Below are 26,354 nucleotides of genomic sequence, written 5' to 3'. Positions count from 1 at the left end.
GAGACCATCACCTGTACACCTACGATATCCACTGGCACGAGTGTCGGGGAGGGGGTGCAGGAGTCGGCCCTGCGAAGTGGCGGAGGATATTATGGTCGTGAATTTCGCGCGCGAAGAGCGCCTCGGGGCGGAGGGCCGGGGGTGCGCCGCCGGCCGGGGCATGCGCGCGACGGCGGTCGGCTCGTTTTTCGTCCGTTTTCGAAACCGCCGGCAGACGCCGTAGTCGCCACCGCCGCCGACGCGTTCAGTAGCCCTCGTGGATCCGACCCTGTCCGGTTGCCCGCCACTGTATTGGTTTCTCACCGCGGTCCCGTATTTCTTCTGCCCGTCACATAACATTTGCAATACTCACGAGCCACCACGAACTTCACCTTATAAGTCGTGCGCGTCTTTGAGACTTCGTTGTAAAACACCCGTGGACGATTTTTTTTTTTTTTTTTTGGTAATTTTTTTTTCCGTCTTTTTCTCTCGCCGATTTTTTTTTCCCGTCCGCCGCCGCCGCCGTCGTCGTCGCGTACCGACGGAAATTATTTCGATATTTTCGTCGCCGTCGAACGGACACCTCTGTTATAATATTATTATTACCCTGCAGACAACATCATAATATAACAATAAAAACGTAAGAGGACGCTCTCGGCCCCGCTGATCGTTTTCCGTACGAACGGGGTTTTCTTTTTCTCCTCCCCCGTCATTCCGAACCCCGAACCGCCGAAAATCTTTCCGATCCCGATCGTCGCGATCACCCGCACCGCACCGCTATGAACATGCTGTACCCGAACCTGCTGTTTTGGATGTACGTGGTGCTGACGCTGGCCGAACCGCCGTACATCATTCCGTTCAAAGGTCAGTAACATAGTATTATGTAAGAGTCGTCTTTAGGTACTCACCGACATTGATAATTCACGTATTTTCATCAACTGTACCTTCCGCTTGTTTTCGTCACAATAATAATAACAATTATTATAAGCATAATAATTACAATGATATTGTAGGTACTTCGACGATACACCTACATAATCGCATAGTACGTAATAATTAGTCATCACCAGTATTATTCTGATTATGTACTTAATAATAGAATTAATAATGTAATAATAAGACGCAATAGTTGTACGTAATAATGGTTTTAATAATAATAATAGTAATCACAAAATAAATTAAAAAAAAAAAAAAGTTATAATATTAATAATAACTTTTTTTTTGCTTTTTTTTTAGTATTTAATATTTGCAGTACGGCGACGGATAAATGTATACCCTCGTAGTCCTCCCGTAATGAAAATTATTCATTCGGTTATTTTATTATAAATATTTAAAATGCGAAATATTAATATTTATTTATGCATAGCTTAATTCAAATTATTAATTTATTAAATGTACTTATGTGTAAATTTGTTCGATTTGTAGCTATCGAAATATAGTTATGGTTCCCAGTTTTTACGAAAATATTTTATATTTTTTAAACAAAATAATTGTTATAACTAAAATAATTATTCAGATTTTTAATTAAAAAAATTAAAAAAATTCTTTGTGAATAAATATTTATCTCATCCGGAAATGTCTTATACTTACAATTCCTAGTTGTACATTTAAAACGCGTTTATGATGTTTATGAAACTTAATAAACTTGATGGACAGTAGAAGGAAGTTCTTTTTTCTGTTATATTTTATCATTTTGATATTTATTTATATATATATTATGTTGACTTAGGCTCAAGGGAAAATATAACCAACCTGGAACAATAATTGATTAAATGTAACATTTTCATGAAAAAGTTTTTTTTTAATTTCACGTTTGTCTGAATAATCTAGTTCTGTCTCTGCTTGATGTTATAAATAATTTATATTATTAAAAATATAATAAGTAATAACAATATTTTATGCTCTTCACATTCCTGCGTAACAACACGCTAAACTAATATTACTTTTTCAGTCGTTATTTGAACTATCTTAATAAAAATTGGTAGGTAGGTAGGTACTTATTAAACCTTGTCCAAACTACATAATGTTGTTGGTATTTTATCGTATTTATACAACGGTTTATTAATTGGTCCTGGATTATTATTTTGTGACTAGAAAAAATGTAATAGTTCTAAAAATGTTTTAATTTATTGTAATAAACTTTTTATTAGCCAACCAGTATACTAAATAAAAGAAAACCGAATGGTATATAGGTATAATATATATTGCCAAGTTGAGTTTTTTTTATGATTGTTCATTTTGTGTCGCATTTTCATATGAACCATTATAATAATAAATCACACACTATATTGTTAGTAACTAGCATGTAAATATTTAAAATTTAACATACAAAGACAAAAGAAAAAAAGTTATTGGAGTACTGATTTTTGAGATCAAATAAATATATATTTTGTTCCATAATAATACTATTGTGGTTTATTGTAAAATTACAAATTATGTTACAATTTTAAATCGTGTATTTACATATTTTTTACATTCTATATGTCATTAAAAATAAAAGTTAAATTAACTTATAGGTACTCTATTATTATGTTATATTATACATTATACTTAAACTTAAGTACGTTTCTGTCCAAATGTTTTGATTTTATTTTCGACGTCATAAAATAAAAATATGTTCGTTACGTGTAATGAATATTTTAATTTCACACACAATGCATATAAATTAAAAACGTTTAAATTAATTTTTCATTGTAATCAAATATTTATAACCATAAAATCTACAATTTAGTTAATGAATATAAATTAGTGAAAGATTATAATATATTGATTGAAACACAAACAGTTTTGTTAAATATATAAGAATCTTATGATATGTTTTGTTCTCATATTTCCATATTCGATTGCTTTTAAATTATTCAACAGGTTCATTAGTTATACGACTAATTTTATTTATATTTGCCAATAAAAACAACATTATTCTCGTAAAAAATGTGTGATATATATTCAGGGATATAAATTATCACGAGAATAATGACGTCCCTGATACATCCATTATCTATATATTAGCTATCATAGTGAATGTGATTAGAATAATTTATATAATTTATGTAGATTTTATTATTTTAACGATAATATCTTTTACATTTCTTAATATTATCTTTGCAATTTGCATTGTTTCCAATTTTCAACTTCAAATCTATTGAAATTTGATAATTATTATTTTTTAAGATTGTTTTCAATTGTTAATTTATTCAATACTGTGATTGTTAATGAATTATCAACTACTGCTTACCCACTCCTTTAAACTTCAATTGAATATTAAAATTACACAATTTCTTAGCTTTTTACGTTATGTCATTTTTTTAACCTTATATAAAGTAGCATTTACCATGCAGTTTATTTGCATGCTTATAAAATCACACAATAAATAGAATATTTAATTCTTTCCGATTTACATAAATAAAACCGATTTAAAAATGTGTTAACAGCATTTATATAATATTTAAAGTATAAATACATATGCGGCAAAGTCTGTATAGTACAAGACTATAATAAACCATGATAACTCAGTTACTAAATAATATAATATACTTACCTACTCATCGATGTCTAAAAAGTGTAGTACAAACAAGTATGGAGTTATATCTGTTATAAATGCTATTTAAGCCAAACTAAAACACATTTACTTTTTAATTCAAATTCATATATATGCTATCACATAATATTTTATTTACAAAACATTTGTATTCAAATGTCGTTTATAAATTAATGTAATACGATTTATTTATTTTTTTAATTATCATTTTCAATATAATGCAGTTATTAATATAATAAGAATACATTTATTTTGACACTCGACTTGGTAATAACTAGTAAACAATAATCTTTTCCTTATATTTTCTCCATACATGACCCTATTGGATTTTTTGATACAATTTTCAATTTATTATTTTTAGCATCCTCTTCTTTTTATTGTATTTCACTTGGTATTTTATTTCACAATAATTTTATTCAGCTTGAATATAAAATTATGATTGATGACGGAACAAAACAAATTTGTTCTTAACACTTTTCTGCGTAGCTGTATTATTATTATTATTATTGTTATTATTATTATTTTTTATGTAAAATGTCACATCCATGTAGTAAAGGTTATTTTTTTGTGTAGGTATCCGGGTACCTTTTATATGTGTACATGAAACTACCTTTCCGCGTTAGACTCGTATTTGTTATTATGATATATATATTTCGTATTATTATTATTAAAAATTATGTTATCCAAAATGTTTTATTGCTTGAGGTGTAAAACGTAGTTAGGCCTAAATTCGACTGCAATGCCATTACAGGAACATCCCAGAATTAATATTTTGTTTTCACAACCGTGTCAACTGCTGGGTTCGAAATAAACGATAAAAACCGTTTTACACTTCTCCGCGAAAACGTCTCGTTTTAAATATCACAAAATATGAAATTCGCTTTATCGTAGAAAAAAACGAATAAATCGAAATTAATTCGACAATTAACAGGTGGTTCTTTATTAATTAACGGGCGATTAAATTCAATGCATAGGTACTACTGATACAGTCACTTCTGCGTCTCTTGAATCGCATATTATGGGTATAATATTACATATTAGTTTACTGTAACTGCAACAAAGAGAAGACATGAGCGTGAACCGAAGATTATGTATCACGTTCGGCACACCGTAAAAAAAAAAGCTCAACAGTATTATACCTTCGTGTATTGGTTTCTATTTGATCTGTGTAAAAAATAAACAACAACAATCATACGCATTCCATCTATTCTACCGACATAAACGTATTTATAAGGTTCTTCTACATTTAGGTATTATAATAAATATATGGATATTGCGATGTAGGCAAATCGCACGAAGTCTTAGACATTTTTATCTTTGAATCGACAGTAAAGTCTCCCAAAAATCACACGTTACGGTAAAATAATAATAATATACTTGCGTTAAATTTGTGAAACGTAATGTCGCGGTGTATTTGATTCGGCGTTCATTCCAAATTATAATCTCGGCTAAGGTCGCAGAGAATTTATGATAATATCGTACCGTGGAAAAATATCACGATTCGTGTAAATATATAAATCGGTGTACAAACAAAACGGTTTTCATTATTTATTGTTCACAGTAATTCAAAGGTCTGCGGCATATTATAGAACCACATATTAGTATTTTTCCCGGACACATTTACCGGAATTGCATTTAGTCTTGCAGTGACAACTGTCGATATCCTTGTGTACCCACGTAAGACAATATTACAGCCTGCTGCTTCTCGGAGAGTTATTTCTTTGTCTGTGGTGGAAGATTTATGCAGATGTTTGGATATCGAGACATTTTTTTTTCTTACCAAACGTAATACAACACGGTGTCAATATTATATGACAGACGTTCTTTTCCATTTACCGATAGGACGTGCTATTTTAAACATCATCACTTTTAAAATATAATAATATATTACATTTGTAATAATTGTTGGCTATTACTTACATTAAATAAACAAATACTCATCACTTATATTATGTACCCTGCTGTATTGTTTCTTTGATTTCTTTAAATATTTCGAAGACCAAAGGTCGCACGTTCGTTGTAAGATACATTATCGTCAGATACAGGTGGTCAGAAATATTGTTATTTTAGATTCTGAGCGAGGAAGCTAGTGGTTTTACAATGGTGTTTATTTTAATTTTTTTATTTTATCCTGTATACAAAATGTCTACCAGAAGGAGTGCTTCGATTTTAACATAATATAGCATCTTATCTTTTAGAAAATTGGATCAAGATGGCGGTATTTTAAAGAGGTCATTTTTCGATTTTCTCAATAGTTTTTTAATGCCACGGGAAAACCACCGACAAACTACGAAAAACCGTTAAAAACGGGATTTTAATTTCTAACTCTTTGTTTATCGCTATAGAAACGAATAAAAAATAATAATATTATAATATATTAATTCAACTTACAGGCTATTATAAATAATAACAATATAAAATATCCAAGCTTATAAACTGTCTCCGCTCAGAATCGTTTTTCTTAAACAATGATATTATATCGTTGCATTCAAGTTTAATACAATCCATTATACATTGCCCCACTTGTAACCTACTGTACAGCAGAGCGACATCCATTTGCCCACTTTTTTTTTTTATTACCAATATACAATTTTGATATTTATTTTAATTTTAATTTCGTCTGTAGTTAAATCTTCATTAATCAGTTTATTTGTGCTACTTTTTTATTTACTTAAAAACCAAAGAATTTGAAAAATAAACACTAGACATCGGTATTTTATATTTTAATAATATAGGTACAATAATATTTAGCTATTTTAAAAGGAATGAGAACATTATTCATATTTCACGCATACAAACGACGAGTCACTGAAAAAATGTAGGCGCACAAATATTGTGGTATTGAGGTATAATCATTAATCATTATGTAATAGGTATAATAATATGTTATCAACGTCAACGCCGGGATGGTCAGTTTCAGTTAGGTCATACTGATAAAATATTTAATGATAATTATTCAGATAAAATACAATCACTTATCCACACGAACCAATATCAAAACGAATAATAATAATGTATAAGAATACCATTGTCCATTTTTGTGGAAATTAGGGTTAATATCTTGAAAAATAAAAATTTCAAATATGTACTTAATGCGACTATAATAACGATAATTGCCATTTTGTGGACGAATCCCCATGGACTTAATTTCTGAATATTAAATTAGAAAATTGCGTTGTTAGTCCGTTTGTAACGTCTGTCACCGTAAAACTAACACACAATAAATTTATAATATTACATGACAATAATAATATATCGATACCTATATGAAGGTCTTTTATCCGAGGGTCGATGAATTTCACAAAAAAATCGTTTCGTTTACGCTGATTATTGGCGCGTAAAACACAGAGACGCGATCCGTCAATTTGGATTCAGTTTTTTTAATATGAACATCGACAAATTGATTTAAGTGCAGTAGTCATCGGGACCGACCGCTTTTGGCTCCAGGGCATGCGCTCAATTGTTTTCCGCAATTTATATACCACACACACACACACACACACAAATAATGTCAGGTTGTATATATATATTTCCGTCTTACCAGTATATATATAATATAGAATATATAAGTATATATACTTACTATCCCCGTTTTACTTATATGTATATAAGGGTCAGGTTGTATATATAACCCAGTTTTACATACATACATATATATATATAAATAGGTACGCGTGTATAATGTATATAGTCGCGGTGCCGTTCTATACAGTTGGAACATCGTAATGGACTTTAATGACTGGGTAACAAGTCAGCCGCGGTAAAGTAATTAAACGTTTCGGAACATGCTCCGCCGTTTGCGTCTGAGTTTTCGAAGGACGACGGTCGTACACTCGCATAGGTACCTACACAACAGCCGATAAATAGTGGACCCCAACCGATATTGGAAAACGCCCCGAACAACACGGTGGCATGATGTATCTCGTACGCAAGACGTTCAAGAAGTCTGGAAACTATTATAGAGACGGATTTACGCGTTTCCAAATACGTTTCCAACACACACCACTACCGTATAATAATAATAATAATAATAATATGCAAGATATAGAGGTTCGATCGGTCTGATGGCACCTGCGAATGAATAATAATAATGACGAATGTTAAATTGAATATCGCAGGGAAGTAGGGAACGACTGATTGAATAATGCGAATAGTATTCCACGTGTTATACCGGAGATGAGTCCGAAAAAGTGTTTATCCCCTCATCGGCGCCATATAGGGTATTTTCCAAAAACTCTGGACCACCCTATAAACACAGAATTCGTATACAATATAGTAATATTATAATATATATACTCATAACACCCCTAATACATTTTTATTGGTTTGAAAAAAATGATGAAATCATTTTTACTTTGGAACTGTAACAGCTGACCAGGGTCAAAATTAAGACGAAAAATAAACATAAAGGCGCAATGACCATATACGTCATAACATGATTCATTTTTATAACATTATGTTGTAGCTTGCTGTTACATTTTTTTCCAATTTCAAATCAAAATAATCTAAAAATAGGAGTGAATGCTTTATATTTTAAAAAAATCACGACATCCTATTTAGTGTTTTTGTGTTTGCGGCATTAGTGAACCGTGGCATCGGTTGATAGTCACTGCGATATAAGCAATTGTATTTTAATATAAACGGTGCAGCACTGCATACGCATACGGCGCTGAAGTTTTTTTTTTATTCTTGTCGGTCCCGTTTCTATTTTGGTGATCGATGAATAAGTAAAATTTAAAAAGGCCAAAAAACCGAAATCCTTTTAGACATATTTCACCGGTTCTATATATTTAAAGGCGTTTTGAGCGCACACGACTCATTTAAAAAACAATAAATCATCCAACGCATACCCCGCCCACCACTCCTGTCAGTTTTCTGCCGTATATAGTACTTCACCACTACAACACTATACCGCCACAACTACTACTTTTCGATTCGAATGGACATTCTTTACCATAAGTCTCAGAACAGCGATGATGGTTTGTGTAATGTTCATGTAAGTGTGTGTGTGTGTGTTATTACAGCGTTTATAAAGTTACTCGATATATATGGCGGAAAATTGTTTGAAACGTTCAAAACAAATCAATTTCCATCTTAAACCTTCGGGTTGTTTATTGAAAACGTTAACGCTGCGTTTAGACAGTCAGTCGCCTTTCCGCAAACACCAGTGAATAGATTATCCGAAACGCCGATAAAACAATATGATAATATAAATAATATAGTACAATAATATGTCGGCGGCTTACGAAGCCCATTGGTTGGGTTAAGAGAATAAATACGGAAAAACGATTTGCGTATTCTCATAGAAATGTTAATTCGAACGTGACAAATGACTATTAATTTTTAAAGCAGCGGATATTTATTTAAATTATTTTATGTTAGAGAGTGAGTGAGCGTAATAAATGAGAGCAATATTTATAAAGTGTACCAAAACGATCTCTTTGAAATTTTCTGCATTTTTTCTCACTATATTTAATATAATTAAAATTTAAAAGCAATGCATTACATTTAATGCAATAGGTATTAAAATTAATAAATTTCATTATAAAAATAATGTAATTATACATAACTTAGTTTTTTTTTTATTTAAGACTATAAATAAAGTAATGTAAAATATATATTTTTATTTACATCACTCAGATGTACCCGTGTGGTATTATTACACCGTTATTTTGATATTATTTTACATTTAGAAGTTATATCTGAATGTCATGTCAATACCAAATACACGAAACACGATTCAAGTTTCATTAAAATAATAACGAGCTTTAGTATTTTGATAACATTAATTACTGAATATTGATTAATATTATAATATTTTAATGAACCATTCAATTTATAAATGTTAAGTTTTCTTTTATTATTTAATAATGTAATCGAAAACAAAAAATAGAAAGCAATAAAGCATGATAAATAAAAACTAATATTGTATAAAATATATTTAATAATGAGAAAATATAATATAACAAGGCATATTTCATAATATTGTCGATTGGAATAAGAATAACTTTGGAAAATGTAAAGATTAATTTTCAAAGAAATGTTGGCAAGATTAAAAAAAAAAGGTCGGAAAAAAGGCCTCGGTAGAATATGTAGGTATTTTACTTTGATTTTGGGAATAAAGTTCATATAATTTTTCGCATCTCTGAGTTTAAATTAAATAGGTAGGTAACTAAAGTATGGTCTCTTATACTTATTTCAGCTCTTAATTTATTCCTCAATACCCCTTCGACAGTAAAATATATCATGACATTTTCAAAAAGATATAACATGCAAAATAATGTTATTCGGCATTGATAAAATGAACTCGAAATCCGTTATGGGTATATTTTCTAGGCTGCTAACCATTTTCCAATTCCGTTCACACACATACAATATTAATTAACATTTCGTTTTCGCCATTGTATCGGAGCAGCCCTGTCACCGATATCTTCCGTCAAATCGAGACGTTCACCTCGCGATGTCTTCCACAAGACTGGGCTACCGCGATCAATTCATCGCCGACTGCTGCAGGTGGCACGATCCGCCGGTCATGTCACTCGCGTATACGTTTTAGACGAGCCACTACTTTGTCGACCATTACTGATATCATTTTCTTTCTACAAATCGTGTTTATTATTAAAACCTGGGGAACCGCTGGTTCGGAAAAGAGACAATACAGCATCTGAAACGCCTGTCACGCGTTACCGAAAATGTCCATCGAAACAAACCAAACCACGAAAGCTCCGAAAGTTTAACCGTTCAGGTACAATAAACGCATCGGATACGGGAGATCGGGACCCAACCCACGATAACGATCTATTAATTATTGTGATCCTTGATTGCAATTATTATTACTTGTGCGTTAATAATATAAGGTAGCGCAACCGGAATCGTTTCAAAGGGGTGCACATACGTATACTTTGTTCGGTGTACACCGAGCGTTACGAAACGTTCTTCATAGTATAGTTGTAGTGTTATCTGCACCCGAAACTATCCCAAAGCCCCGTGATTATAGTTGCTACCTATTACGTTTTGTATATAAAATAAAATAAATGTATTTTGATTAATAATTACTTTACGCGGCCCAAGGGAGTCCGAACCAGGGACGGGAACCTTGATGATTTTTACGGTTCCGGTTCCTGTTTGGTTCCCAGAAAAACTAAAATTTAGGTTTTGGTTTTGTACTTAATTAAAAAAATGTATAAAGTAAACGTATTGGTTCCAGTAAGGTTCCGGTTTTTAAATTAATTTAAATAAAGGTTCCGATGAGGTTTCAGTTCCCTATATTCAAAAGGTTTGAAAACCGGTTCTTTTCGATAAGGTTCCAGTCTCTGGGATCTCTCTCTATAACCCAACCGGTTTTGCCACTGCAGATAATCCATGACGTGAAGCTATATTTTAATATTATGACGCCGCAGACATTAAGGTGGTTTTTCGATATGATAAGACAATGTCCTACGCGTTTTACGATTTTATTTCCCGCATCGAAAATAATAAATTGTGATGATGAGACTCGCTTGAATATAAAATGTGCGTATATTACAATGCATTATCGGAGGACGACGACGACGACGATGATATTCAATCTCGTATTGTTTTACTTTAACGGCGTAAACGTAAATAAATCAGAATTATTCAGAAAGTGCGTGTACTCATTTCGTCTCCATTAAACACGCATTCCGAGATTTTACGAGTGACATTTGCGCCGCAGAGAAAAAAAAAAATAAAACTAACCGTTAAATGTACGCCCTCTTTCGTGTTGAATAATATATTATGTATATTATAATATTATACTCGCCGCTACCACACATAATATTTAAATTCAAAACCGTATTTTTCGAGCGACATCAAAGCCAAAGATCGCAGAATACGTAGTGCACTCGTCAACTGTTATTTTACATTCTCGTCGAAAATACGTGTAGAGATATAGTATTCAACGTTCGGCGGAGTTACCACTTACATGGTATAAAAAAAATATTTGATAAACAAAACATAAATAAATGAAAAACACTCGTCAATTCAATTTAATGTACCTACATGGTATGAAATACGTTTTAAACGTTTCCCCTTTCATATTTTAATCATCCGGTTTGAATAAATTATTATTTTTGTGCACTCGTACCTGCAGTCTACGTACTAAAAGTCCATGATTATAAAAGTAAAAATAACAAAACACTATTACAACTATCACAGTGACTTAATTTATGTCTTTTTGATTTATCCAGTTGTGTTAATTGATGATTGTATTACCAGTAATAATTATTACAATCGTGTAAAATTCAATAATTATTCTATAGAAAAAAAATATGAAATAAAAATTATTTTCCATGCACGTACCAATGCGCGTTATAGTATAAAATGTTGCGTAAAATCAGTTTAAAACAATTATAATCATTATGCACCGATTGTTGTAATAAAAGTATAAATGCGTATATTATAACGATATTATGTGACAATACTATAATACAATAAATATTATTGTTAGTACCTATCGTCTAATTATGAACATTCAAGTACCTCGGTCGACACTCGTGTAAGGACTTATTTCCGTTGACAAAACATTCACAAAAGCCCCTTTTCTCAGTACCCATGTCTATACTATATTCGTTGTTTTCGAATTTGAATTAATTCGCGAGTACCTACAATCATCAACCACTCACTCATCCACACAGACATCACACACACAGTTATATGATAATTTGTTAATTTAAACTTCGATAATGTCACAAATGTCAAATATATACCTTTACGTATTATATTACTTTGAGAACCCGAAACGAAAACGTTTTGTGAAAATCAGTCGCGGTACAAACATTCGGCTAAATATCTAATATTCCCGACATCAAAACCGAATCGCAAGATTAGACATCGCGATGTGTTTCTGAAACTATATATATATATATTATACCGTCTGCGCTACATAATAATATGTAATACAAAATTAAATTCCACTCGTTATGAATTTATCTGATTAATTTTGATTGATAACAGACCGGATCGGTCCGTAAACTATATAATATGATGAAATATTGTAGTATTTGATCTATTCTAGGTAATTCGGCGAGGTAAATTTTCATAGGGTCGCAAGGAGAGGAGGGATGCTGACGGAAATGTTTTTGAGTTTTTCAAAAGAAAAAAAAATACTCAATATTATTATAAACACATAGCTAGCACATTTTATATGTCTATAAGAAAATCCCACTAAAACCCTCGGAGGGTTTAGTCACTATTCAAATAAATTCCCCAAGAAAAGGACTTAAGCCTACTACTTGGGTACTCGTTTTTTTTTCCGTTTCTCGGCCGGTTGTGGCAGCCGCGATTCACGCTTTTAAACATATTTTCGTAAGCGACTGTGTCGTATCAAGGAATACGTGATGTCTTTTTACATTTATTACAATAATACATGGTTATATGGGTAGGTACTATTGTGTTTCGTTGGTCCAGATTCGCCTGCCGCGATCGTCACATAAATTATGATCTACGATTAGACGTCGTTCAATCACCACCTCATCGGTGACCACAGCTGAAATTGTGTACATAAACTGTAGCGTGGAAATGGAATAGCAATAAAGGTGCAATACATTATAATTACTATATCACATATTGTGTTGTATAGCTGTATTATATAGGTATCATAATACGATACAGTGAAACCTCTAAATGCCGAACACTCTCGGTCATTGAAATGTCGTCCGCTATTCAGAGTGTTCAGATAGTAGAGAGTTTACAGTTGGTTTCCGAGAAAACTTCCACTATTGGGAGGATGTGACCGTTAGGGGTATTATATTCCTAATTATTTTCTCGAATTTATATGGGGAAAAAGTGTAATATTGATGATAAAAATGTGTTTTTGAATAATAAGAAGAATACCGGTATCATAATATTATCACGATATAGATAATGTATTCAAAATAAAAACGTGATACTGGTACACATCAAACAGTTTCAGAATTGGTTTATTTTCGACAATATTTTCGATACAATATTCTACTCTGGTGAGTACCTCCATACTATAGTGACTTTATATGGTCGCTGCGTGCAGAGATCAGCTGTGTGCTCAGATATAATAATCCTTAATTTATTTTTGGTATTTTATAGAGTCTTGCCCCCCCCCCCCCTCCTAAACCAAAAATAAAATTGTTTGTATAGGTACGTCATTGATATGGATTTTTATGGTGTGTGTATCTATATCGTATTATTATATCGGATGAGCATTGGCGTGCGGCGAACGAAATTACGCGTTACTCAGGTTTTTCTTTTTATCTGGAAAATAGTTTTTACCGCGCTGAAAATGCACTTTATACAGACGCTCTTTATATTACGAGCATTATCTACCGTGATGGAAATTTCAAATTAAATTTCACTATTTACAAGGTGGCAGGTAGTGTAGGTACATTCGATAAAAAAATAAAATAAAAATATTTTGGCACTTGCGGGAGTGGTAAATTTAAATTTCGAGACGCTCGGTGCAGCGCAGCAGGTACATCCTGCTGCAAACCTAACAATACAAATGTACGGTATATATACGTTACAATCTCAATTCCACATTTTATTTTTTTTTCTCCCTTACACACATATAGGTACACATAAATAAATTTAATATGTTCGTGTTCGCTTGAAGAAATCGAATTCATAGGAAACCTTTAGAAAGGAACATCTTTTTGTCCGTTTTTTTTTTTTAAAGTTATTACCAGCTTTCCAAAACTACTCTGCTCCGAACCGATACGGATGTCTACGTATATAAGGCATACGCTACTGTAACTCAAATTATGTACCACTGTCATTTGTTATTTTGGTGGTTCCATTGAATTTCCGACAATCGCAAATTTGATGAATTCGGATGTATCGAATTACATTATTTTATTTCCTGCTTTTCAGCGGGATAATATCTAGTTATTTTTCTGTACACTCTCGATATTATTACACCGGAGTTGCAATGGTTTTAGACGGATAGATCAGTACCTACGATAAAGCGTATAGGTCACAAAAATAGTGTTATAACAATAAACGGACCGTGTTTTCTTTCCAATACTGTTACAACTGACTATATAGTCCTTAGCTATATTTGTTTGATAAACAACAAAAGTACAATGATGCAATGTCTGGACCATTGAAACATTAATGTTGTATGAGACCCTCTGTGAGTCAAATGAATATGTTTTAAATATTTTATAACAAATAATTCTGTATATCTAGCGCATTACTATCGGTGGAGAGAAAAATGTGATTAATTCATAATACTCTGGTAACCCGCCGTATTGTTGAGGCTTAAGGTAAAAAAAAAAATGTTCAGTGCGATACATTTTTTTGTACGGATTCAGTTCATTTTCCCGCCACGATTGAACTACTTTACACAATATGAACCGAAAATGTCTACTCACATTTTTGAAAGTTCGATATTATTATGGATGAAAAAAAAGAGTATTATTGACAATGATCTTATTATAAATAAACGAACACGTCTTGAGCGATGAAATGCGCGTACAATTAATAGCATCGCACGTTTTTATTCAATTTTACTGGTTGATTATTTATCGTCCAATAACGCGGTTAGGAACAGTGTACTAGCTGTAACCTTGTTTGTGTGTTGTGTACCTATTTCAATTCCCCGTGCGGATAAGTCTGATGGTCTTATAATTTATTTTATTATATGGTTGAAGCAAAAGAAAAAAAAAGAGGACTGACCCGACCGAACAAATTACTTCTGAGAGGTTAAAAAGAAGGATGGCCCAAGAAAGTTTTATGTGGCCGTATAAGGTCGTTTTGACAGGCCACGGGAAACGTCGGAACAAAGTTGTTATTTCGCTATAAGTTCTTGAAACGCATCGACGTGTATATACCGCACGTTAGGTTAGGTATATATTATACGGTTGTTTCTTCGTCGTATAATGTGTGCCTGTATTGTATATACCTATATGTACGAAATCCGTCGGACCGGCGAATAAAGAATTATCCGTAAAACATGTCAATTGATTGAATTTCATTTGACGAAAGTTAGGGGCTACTGGAAATGTTGTCAGCGTATATCCCGATAAGCCACGTACTATATGTTCCGCGGATCCGCTCCTCCGCTGTTTTTTTTTTCCCAACTTCACTCTCGAGGGTTCTCGCCACTTTCTACAAATACGAATATTACAATACGTGTTTTATCTTGCATTCCGCGCTATAATCTTAATTTTCGCTTCTTCCGACTACACCTATACACATTTCAATATATAATTATTGTCACGCTGAACGGTATGATAATCGGATGCTTATTTTAGAAATAGGGAGCGATGGAAATCGTTTAACTATAATATATTATATTATACACCTATAATATGTGTGTCATGTGATTTCGTAGAATAATACCAATAACGTGGCATTATCGTCAATATGTTATAGGGTATACACTCCAAGTAGCATTTTAAGTGTATGATTAAATCGTTTAGTTAATACCAATGATATTATAATGGAATATCATCAGAACTGCAAACGAACGGTTATGATGGTTCTGATAATGATAAAATGTTATCACAATAACATTATAAAATATATAAATAACAATATAAAAGTAAATATACAAATAACACTATAATCGGTGTGATCTGTGTAGTAACAAAGAGAAATAAAATATTAAATGGTATTATCCATTGTTTACGAACTCATGATGATTTTAAATTGTATTAAATACGCGACAATTAAGATTTTAATAGGTACCGTGGCAGAATTTTTTTTAATTTGAATTTTAAGTAATATTTTTGTCATTAAATAAACAGCATGATTGAGTTGATTTAAATTTTATGACCTTTGTGTAAATGAAAAAACATCGTGTGCGTAAAATGTTATTACGTTTTTAATGATTACAAGCAATATAGTTCAAAGGTGGTGGATAAATTTTAAAACGAATTTATTTTCTATTTAACATTAAGTTTATACAATTTAACTGTGAATTTTCATAAGGAAAAATAATAATAATAACTATACAATTTTAGCTCCTCTGAAAACTTAAACAGTAATATAAATTATTAAACTCCATTGTGTTATCGTATAATGTAAGTATATTTTTTAGAACTTTTTATGCAAAAATTAAAACGATTAACATAATGTATTATGTATACAAATTCACGTATTGTGGGTTCCAAATATAAGTGCGTTCATACCTGATTTACATTAATTTCAAATCAGAATCGAAGAAATTTACTGATTTATTGCAATTATTTTCAAACAATAAAAACACAACAAAAGAGAACAGCATTATTTATGCAACAATAATATCAAATATTGATATTTGAAACAAATCTGCAAGTTTAAAAACAAATGCTATAACACAGTTAATAATAGTTTCGTAGATATACAGAAATGATTTAAATACCTATAGTTAATTATCTATGAATAATAATTTCCAATTATTATTTTGAAAATCGATTGAAACAGTAGGTATTTGAATAATAACTGTCTAAAAAATGTCAGAAAAATAAAAAATGTAATTTAATAAACATACGTAGAAATCATAGAGTACATAATTATATATAAATATATATACATATATAGAGGTAGGTATTTTAATAAACGATTGTAAAAATATTTCTGTTGGTTTTTATGAATTCGTTGTAATATTCAAATAATGCGAGTAAAAATTATTCAACGAATGAAAATGACATAATATTTAATGTTCATTTAATATTATCTTTATTCTATACAACTTTATGACAACATCGACGTTTTTATAAATGATTGAACCTACGTAATAAAATTCGCAATCAATTTTTTTCTGTAGTTTTTAATGTAAACATTTTTTTTTATTAAACTTTTAATTTTTTAAAAACTAATTTTACTGACTATATAAATTACTCTTAAATATTATTATTATTATGTCCAGCTGAAATTACTCTTTTTAGGTAAGTGAAATAAATATTATAGCTGGCGGGTAGGTATATAGTTCAATACGCTATATTTTTAAATTTTTTTTTCCACGACTAGATTTGTATAAAATTCCTAATAGATTGTATCACATATTATTTTAATATTTGGACATTTTTAATAACATAATACCACCAAAGACAGAGTATTAATAATACATCTTGTCAAAGATTTTAATGGGCGAACCAAATTAATAACATTTTAATGGAAATAAATAATATATTATATCGTGTGCAGTGGTTAGCTGGCTAATTCGTAACTTTCTTTGATACTATAAAGGGAAACACTACTTATAGGCTGAAAATAATACACACACAAACGCATATATATGTATTATATTGTTAGTGGGATTGAGTGTAATTCTAGTCTCGTTTCTCTCTATATATAAATCATCACTATTATATCTTATGTACACTGCAGTATATAATGTAGTGTATCTCTATGGGTACGTTATTAAGAAAATGTAACTAGATTTGTGGATAGAATGTAAACACAGATTCACTTTTCGGTGTATTTTTAGCGCTTACATGTTCATTGAAAAAATATTTATTCTGTGTGTCGGAACCCCGTAATACGGAATCCTCTCGTTAAAAATTAAATCACGGCACTGTGTGCGGTGGTTTTTATATACCTACGTCTTCTTATAAAATATATATCTGTCCCCCGGCCGGATCGGGCCGACCGGTTTTTATTATTATTATTATTATTATTATTTACGATTTCGTCGTCTCGGCCATTAAATAATGATAATACGTACCTACTTGTAAATACACAGGCCGTACACGCCAATGGTAAACGTCTTCGGTGAATGTAAAACCGAAACATGACACACGACGCCGCCTACCCCGTTGACACGGTAATGACTGCCAAATAGCAAAAGAACGTGACACTTGACACTGTAATACAATTGACAATAATATTATTATATAACTGTATTGTTACGGTCTTATATTCTTTTAATTCGTATGTACGTTTTATATGATATTGTTGTTGTGCCAGTGCAGTGTGCTATATACTAATACGATACATAAACACTATCGTATACCATTATTGCGAGTGCCCTGTATATTATATGGAATTGAATCTGCACAATGAACAACGGTTAGGTAGATTATTTCTGATTGCAAAAACTCTAAGGGTGTGCGTGATGCACCCTACTATACTTACACGATTTCAATTTCGAAACATTTCGTACCTGCGTTTAGTATATACCCAATAATTATTAAGTGCGTAATGTAGGCACGCGTATGTGCAAATGAAAAGAAAGCGAGATGAAACGTGCGGTTTGAATTTACTATACATGTATAGCGATACGCCACAGTTCTACACATTTCAGGTCCACCGGACCGGCAACCCGGATTTGCGACCTTTGATTATGATTTCTCTGGGAAACCATATACTATACTAATAGCTGATTGGTATAACGGTTATTGTGTTAGACAAATCAAATTGAAAATTTGGCGCACCGGTTTCGTTCTCCGATGTCTAAACGTTTTTGACTTTTGTGTTCAGCACGCTGAGCCGACAGACTTCAAAGTTGTTATTCTTTAAGGCGATCGAACGCCCTCTACCTCTGTATGTCAACTGGTAAATGGCAAAATGGGCTAAGTGAGTAATGGTTTTACTTTTTTTTTCAGGAGAGCAAAATCAAAATCTTCAAATGCATGTATTATGTACTTAATTTCGGGGAAGGGGCTACAATTTTTATAATATTATCAGTACCTATGTACCTAATAGTTTTAAAAAGCATCAAAATATAGAATATTGCAGTGGGTAGAACAATATTCGAAATTAGGAGTACCTTATTTATGTTTATAAAAGCATGCCTTATTCTAATACTTGTTTACAAATATATCTTCATCAAACCTGAGCAAAAAAAAAAAATAACCAATTTGTAATCGTGTCGTCAGTATCAACATTTAAAAATTCGATAAGCAATAATAGTATAGAGGCTGAGCACCATATATTTGTCGGTTAGCTCACACAACTCTCACAAGAGTCGGATGACCTCAAAGAAAAGTAGCTATTATCATTTGGTATTTTTGTAAGTAAACGTCCATTGACTAAAAATTAAAAAATTAAAAATCTCATTATTCAATGGTAAAAAAAAAAACAGTACCTAGCGCTCGTGAGTTCGGACGCTTTAACTTTCGGATATCCGACACCTAGTACAGGTATCCCATATCGCTTAGTCCTTAAATGTCACTTGGTCCCTTTTGCCTTTTATCAGTCGAATTATATATAATAATGAATAATAATAATATACTCAATCGTGATGACGACGTCACCCGCGGTTTATTACGCGGAAAGGATTTACTTCCGTTGGTATAATAATAATAATAACGACGACGGCAACGGTATACAGTCAAAGGCAATAACAGCAGCATTTGCAGCAGCAGCAGCAATAATAATAATATCGTCGTAGTCTAAACCTATATAACGATGGAATCGCGTGTATATTATACAGTCGGCGACGATATTCTGACACTTGTCACTCGACACGCGGTCTAGAGTTCATCTCGGGAGGGGCAGCAGCGGCGAACAATCGCCGACGTATAATATACAATACGACAGTCTTTTGCGGCCCTAACCGACACCCCCCCCCCCCTCCCCGGTCGTGCGGGGTTCGTCGCCGTCACCAGTACGATAGCGCTTTTGAATTTCCTCTCGCCGGTGGGCAGAGGTGTGGGTTAAATATACGTATAACTGCGCGCAGTGTACATTTATAATACCGCGAGAAGACGGAACGAGGCCGCCGCCAAGCGAGGACATCGCCGTCCAATGCACTCGCGTTTAATATTATGAATTTATATATAAATAAATATATATATATATACGGTGGTAGATGTGATAATGATATTGCCGAACGGAATCGCGAGACGTCCGTCGCTCGAGTAAAAACTCTCCACGGGACTTAACCGCCACGGTTTCCAAGTCATCGCCTGCGATTAGCATATATATATATTATGTTATAAATATTTAATACTACCACCTACCTATAATATTATTATTGTCGTCGTCGGCCGTTTAATGATTCACCGAGTGAGCGGCCGGCGGAAACAACAAATTTTCCGCGGCGCAAACTTCCCAACAGTTATACCTACCCAAATATTATAATGCAAAATCCGATGACAGCCCGACCAATATATTATATACAGAGCGATTCGCCAATCGCGTTCACTAGGCGCGTGTTTTATTCAATTCATGATTTTTTTTCACTTCTTTTTATACAATATTTTAAATACATTTTGAGTTTAAAATACGTCGCAGTTTTTTTTATGACAGTTAAAGAGTGTGTTGTTCGCTTATAGATGTACAAACCCATGTTTGTTATTAATATTTTTTTTTTTATAGAAGTCGCTGTTTTGATTTTCAAAAATATTTTCAAAATTGTCTTAACAAATTACATTCCAAAAATTCCAAAAATATATTAGGTATGTATTACTGAAGGGTAAAACGTAGAGTAAGCCTACTTTGTAAATCACCCTGTATAGACAAGCGCATACTCGAACTGCATTAAGGTATGTATAATATTATAACAACGAAGTCAAATTCGATACACAACTGACTTGCACGATGCATTAGTCTGACATTGATAGACAGCGTCCTGGCCTTCTGGGAACGTTACGCAGCGGCGCGCACGCAGTAATATTGTTATTATTATTATTGTTGTTGTTGTTGTTGTTGTTGTTGTTGTTGTATAATATAAGTACCGGCAGAACAGCCAAGAAGTCTTAAGGGTATTTTTTGCGCGCATGTGCGTTGGACATCATCGGCGTGATAATTATAAAATATATTAAGTTTTGGCACTCGTTTACGTCTTGTATAAATACTATGCATGTACAATATACTTAATAAAATATTATTACGCTTAAGATAAATGCATGTACCACGATGATTTTATTGAGAAAAAATTATTCATATTTAACGGGTTTTTTGTACCTTTGTAAAATTCGGGGATGATAGAGGGGGAATAGGAGGGCAAAGTCATAAAAACTTTTCAGAAAATTTGAAATTGTTTCGTGGCTATAGACTTTGTTAATTCCACATTTGCATTTTAATACAACTCCTGCCCACCCATTATGTGTCTCAGCACACCAGTGGCACCACACTGAAATTAGGGCTGAATTATGCACAATATGGCCACGTCGAACTCTCGTTATTTATTATACCATTTTTACATACTATATAGATATATATATATATATATAACTGAACACGTTCTTCGTCGACCTTAGAAAATACCTATTTTTGAAACCCACGGCGTGCCATACATTATGCACATCATCGTTTTGTGCGGTTCGGTCGTACCACACATTTAATGAAAACCTGAAAATTACGGACCGTCGTGAGTTACTTGCTAATATTTCAGCTCAGTACTCGACTATATAATACCTATTTATAGTATTATCGCTGCCCTACACGACATATCGTGTACAAATGATATAAACGTTTTCGACATTCCGTCAAGCGATATAGGTAGATAGGTACAATACCGCATTACCGCCCTTGTAGAATAAAAAGCGAATCGGCCATCATGATGATGTTTAACAGCCGTGCCATATTACACGGAGACAAGAAATATTGAATTATAGTGTACCTATATATTATAATTTTCTGTGCATAAATAATTGCCGACATAGATACAATGGCGTGTATCGGTGTATCTTTTTACGCGATCAAAATACTATATAATACTAAAGGTAAACGGCAGAAACGTTTTTTCATAAACCTGAGCAAAATCTTCTAGACGCAAACCGTCTGTAGGTGGTCATATAGAGATGCTAGCTGTAGATTACCGTCAGTGTGACCGTGCAGTGTAGTTTAAAATCGTGTAAATCGTAATAATTAATTACGATAATAATAACAATAATAATAATATATTAAAACAGTAGGTACCCACCTGCCTACCCATTTACACTTCAAACAAATCCGGGCCAACAGGTCGCGACGACCCGGATCTATCGATACGACAATATAATAATAATAATATAGACCAGCTGATACCTATATACATATAATATACAGACGATATATTATTATTATCATACTATTATATCGGTTTGTTACATTAATACAATATTGTATTGTGCCTACACCTATAGACAATTAATCGCGGCTGCAGCAATTGTCACCAGATATAGTTCAGCGGTACGACGCAAATCCGCATTAACGAATATCCTAATATTATACACGCGATACATGTGTGCGATGAGCATTGTTCGTCCGTTTAAGGTTTATGAGAACGCGCCTCGATGAAAATATCGATTGCGCCACACGGTCGACAATAATACGGTCGGCACTCGATTGTAATGTGTGGGCGAATAGGCGCGAAATGATAGTAGGTACCTATAGTTATAATACGCCACTGATAACACCCTATGCATAGTGAAACCTACATATAGGTATATATGGTATAAGAACGCACACATTCCAACACGGTTGATGAACGCGGTGAGAGCGTGCGATATAAATAATATGATGCGATTAAAACGCTTTTGTCGTACGGTTTGCGCGTTCTGTACTGCATCCTTACCTACCCAGGAAGTACCTACTATTGTGCATATCAATAATATATATTTTGCACTGGAAATATTATATTAACGGCCGCGGCACCAGTGGCGCCGAACTATATTTTTTTAAAAGGGGGGGGGGGCTAGTAAAAAGTTATACAGACCACCACCAATGTTTACAAAATTTTGCTGCATATGTATACATTAATAGCTTAGGAGTTAGGATCAAAATTCATAAATAGTTTGTTGGGGTACCCACGGACCCCCACGACCCCACCCACCGAAAAAAATGGTGGGCGGTTGCCACTCTTAAGTTATAAGTTCGGCGCTACTGAACGGCACATATTACCTACGAAACCTCCGTGGTACATGACTGTAACCGCGGTACGTAACTGCAACCGCGGTGATATGTCGATGTGCGCGATTATTACGCAATTGCCGCGGAGGCGGAATCGTGCATCGGAGTTCCCGGAGACTCAACAATAATATCCCATCATCATCGACAGACAGGGAACATAGGTGTGTAGGTATAGAAGATAATTATTTCCGTCGACGAAACCAGGCAGAGACTGGAACCGAACCTAAAAGAACCGGTTCTAGAACCGGAACCTTAACATTATTAAGACCCGGAACCGGAACCAAAACCTTTATTTTAATAAATAAAGTACGGGAACCGAACCAGAATTTTTAAATTAAGTATGTAGGTTCTTTTAGTTCAAAAATAAAATAATTTTATTTATCATAGTAGGTATAACTGTTTTGTGTATAAACTATTTATGATCATAAGAGTCCCATACTATTAATTAAACCCGCATTCCGGATAAGGACCTATTTTAAATGGTTATACTTTTCCGAAATTATTTGGAACCGATGGTTTTATTTTTTTTTTATGAAAATACCAGAACCGAACCGGAACCGGTTAATTTATTTTAGGAGAACCAGTACCGGAACCGATGCCGATAAATTCAAAAGGCTCCAAGTCTCTGTAACACAGGTAAGTAGAAATTCATGGGAGTGCGCACGGGGTATATACGATGCAAGGTACGCCACTATTACAAATATTGGTAACTGAGAGCAGAAACTATTTTTTAGATGGCATATGACCTAAGTTCCAATAAATACCACTTCTTAGAAGAATACAAAATAACAATATGTAGATACTTAACACTATTTCGATATTTGCGTCTTAATATCATGTGACGAGAATCATGAAATTATATAATATTATCTTTTCAATAAACACATTTAAAAAAAAAAATATTATTCTTAAAGATGGAAAAATCTTTTGAAAACCTAATATTTTATAGGTAATAAGTATCAGTTGGTAATTCTAATAAGATTGGTAACCATGCAAACATTTATTTTTTATGTACTCGAACTAATTTCAACTGAGGGCCCTTAAATTAATAACTCGAAATCGATTAATAATCTAAACTTGATGATATCAATTGTCTTGGGGATAGGTTATTTTTTATGTACTGGGGAATATCAAGAGGGTCCCTCATCCCCAGGTTGAGAATCGCTCGTATATACGACATCGGCTAAAAATCTTTTAAGTGAATCATTGATCACCGCCGATAAGACGCGGTATGTCCTACACACGTTTTTACTATGGATGGGTGGAAAACACTACGGGATGAGCGCATTGGACAAATTCGTGTACTCACGTTTAAATCGCGAGACGGTCGGCCAGTTTTAGCGGTGTTTTCGAATAGCGGCTTAGACGATGGCGGAACATATTTTATACTGCACTCACGACAATCACGGAAAAATCCCATATAATAAATCATTACCACGGACGCATGTGAATAATGTACGCACTGCCGCAGCAGCTATAGTCGACCTTATGTGTGCATATTTCGCGACGCAAATTTTCCGGTCGGTTTTTTTTATTCATCTTTCCTTCTTTTTGTTTCGGGATTTTTTTTCAACTTTTTACTCCGGTTTAGGCGATCCTATCAAAACGCATCGGATGGGAATGGAGGCTATCCATTTCTCGTAAAGCCGGAGCAATAAAACACCGTCCAGATTTGTTTCAAGTGCCACTTGTTGTTTTTCAAAGCTTCGGCCTCCACCCAACCCCTCCACCACCGGTTTCCGGTCCGCCGCGGCCTGCCCCGCCATTCGTTTTTTCCCCGTCCCTCCTGGACTTTAATACTCGTTTAAATCCCCACGATAATTTTCTTTTCTCTTGACTTGCATAACTCGAGTTATAATATATATATATATGTATGTATTATGTATGTATGTACATGCCTACGCGTGTGTGCGTAAGGCTTTTAAATGTGTGTGTTTGTGCTCAAACAATAAAGCTCTTCTAACCCTGTCCGACCACCGCCATTCACTCGTGTTCTCTTTCTCCCCCCCCCCCTCTCTCTCTCTCCTCTCACTCTCTCTGGCTCTATCCGTATATACTTTTTGTCTTTTTCATTCACCTAACCCCGGCGGTGGAAGTGGTGGCGGCGATCTTCTATACACAAAAGTTGGTGTGTATCTTAACGGCGACTCGCAGACCACCGCTTTACTTTTATATTTCAAACGTTTGCCGCGTATATATATATATATATATACACTTGTACGCAACACAATATATAATATACAAAATACATTATGCATATAATATATATATAATATATAGTATATATATACACTATGTACACACTGTGCACACATAGAAGTATAGGTACGCTGTATATGATATGTACATGGTGCACTGTGTTACGCCAATATCGACAAACTTTTAACAAACCCATTAGAAAACTCATCTGGCGGCCCACAGTGCAGCACACGTTAGCGTTGTATATAAAGTTCGTCCCGATACATTATTATATAACTACGGCGTTATGCGTACTGTATATTACACACATTACCGCCATATGATACGTGTGTGACAGTCGTCACAGAGCATAATATATATATATATAAATACGCTTTTCGAGAGCGAAATACGAATAATATATATTTATACTAACACACACACACACACACGCTCGTATGTGTGATTCGTCGTGTTCAGCTCAAATCGTACGGTATAGTTGTATAAACGAATAACAACAAATAATCCCGAGGTTTTTATGCGTCTGACGCCGTGGCGCTGCGCAGTGACAGCCGCCCGTAATTCATAATAAAAATATGTATCACGCGCGTATGTATCGTTATGCGACGGTTCGCGGTGCACGTATATCGCGATACTCACGAGCATAATAATATTACATTATACACCTATTATTAATAATAATTACAGTCGATTTCACTACGTATACACCTAATCCGAAAATCGGTCCGTCGTCGGTTTATACCGCGGTTTTAGTACCTATATATGCCGCGCGTTTTACAATATGAGATAGATTATATTATGTTCGCGTCGCGTTATTTTACACGAAATTATAATAATATTATACGTGCGCTTTGCGGCGCGTATAAACGTCGCATGATTATTC

At 33.5% G+C, this 26,354-nt stretch overlaps 1 protein-coding gene across 1 annotated transcript in view; it reads left to right on the top strand.

Annotated features, from left to right (window-relative positions):
• Positions 1-261: 261 nt before the first annotated feature.
• The window catches only part of LOC132934174 (limbic system-associated membrane protein-like), a 569,464-nt gene continuing 543,371 nt past the window's right edge, over positions 262-26,354 (top strand). The window contains exon 1 of the mRNA XM_061000449.1: positions 262-843. Coding sequence (XP_060856432.1) covers positions 759-843 — 85 coding nt within the window. The 5' untranslated portion in view covers positions 262-758. The remainder of the gene's footprint in view (positions 844-26,354) is intronic.

The sequence above is a fragment of the Metopolophium dirhodum genome, chromosome 1 (assembly GCF_019925205.1).
Source record: "Metopolophium dirhodum isolate CAU chromosome 1, ASM1992520v1, whole genome shotgun sequence".
Lineage (NCBI taxonomy): Eukaryota > Metazoa > Arthropoda > Insecta > Hemiptera > Aphididae > Metopolophium > Metopolophium dirhodum.
This window is presented reverse-complemented; position numbering and strand designations above follow the sequence as displayed.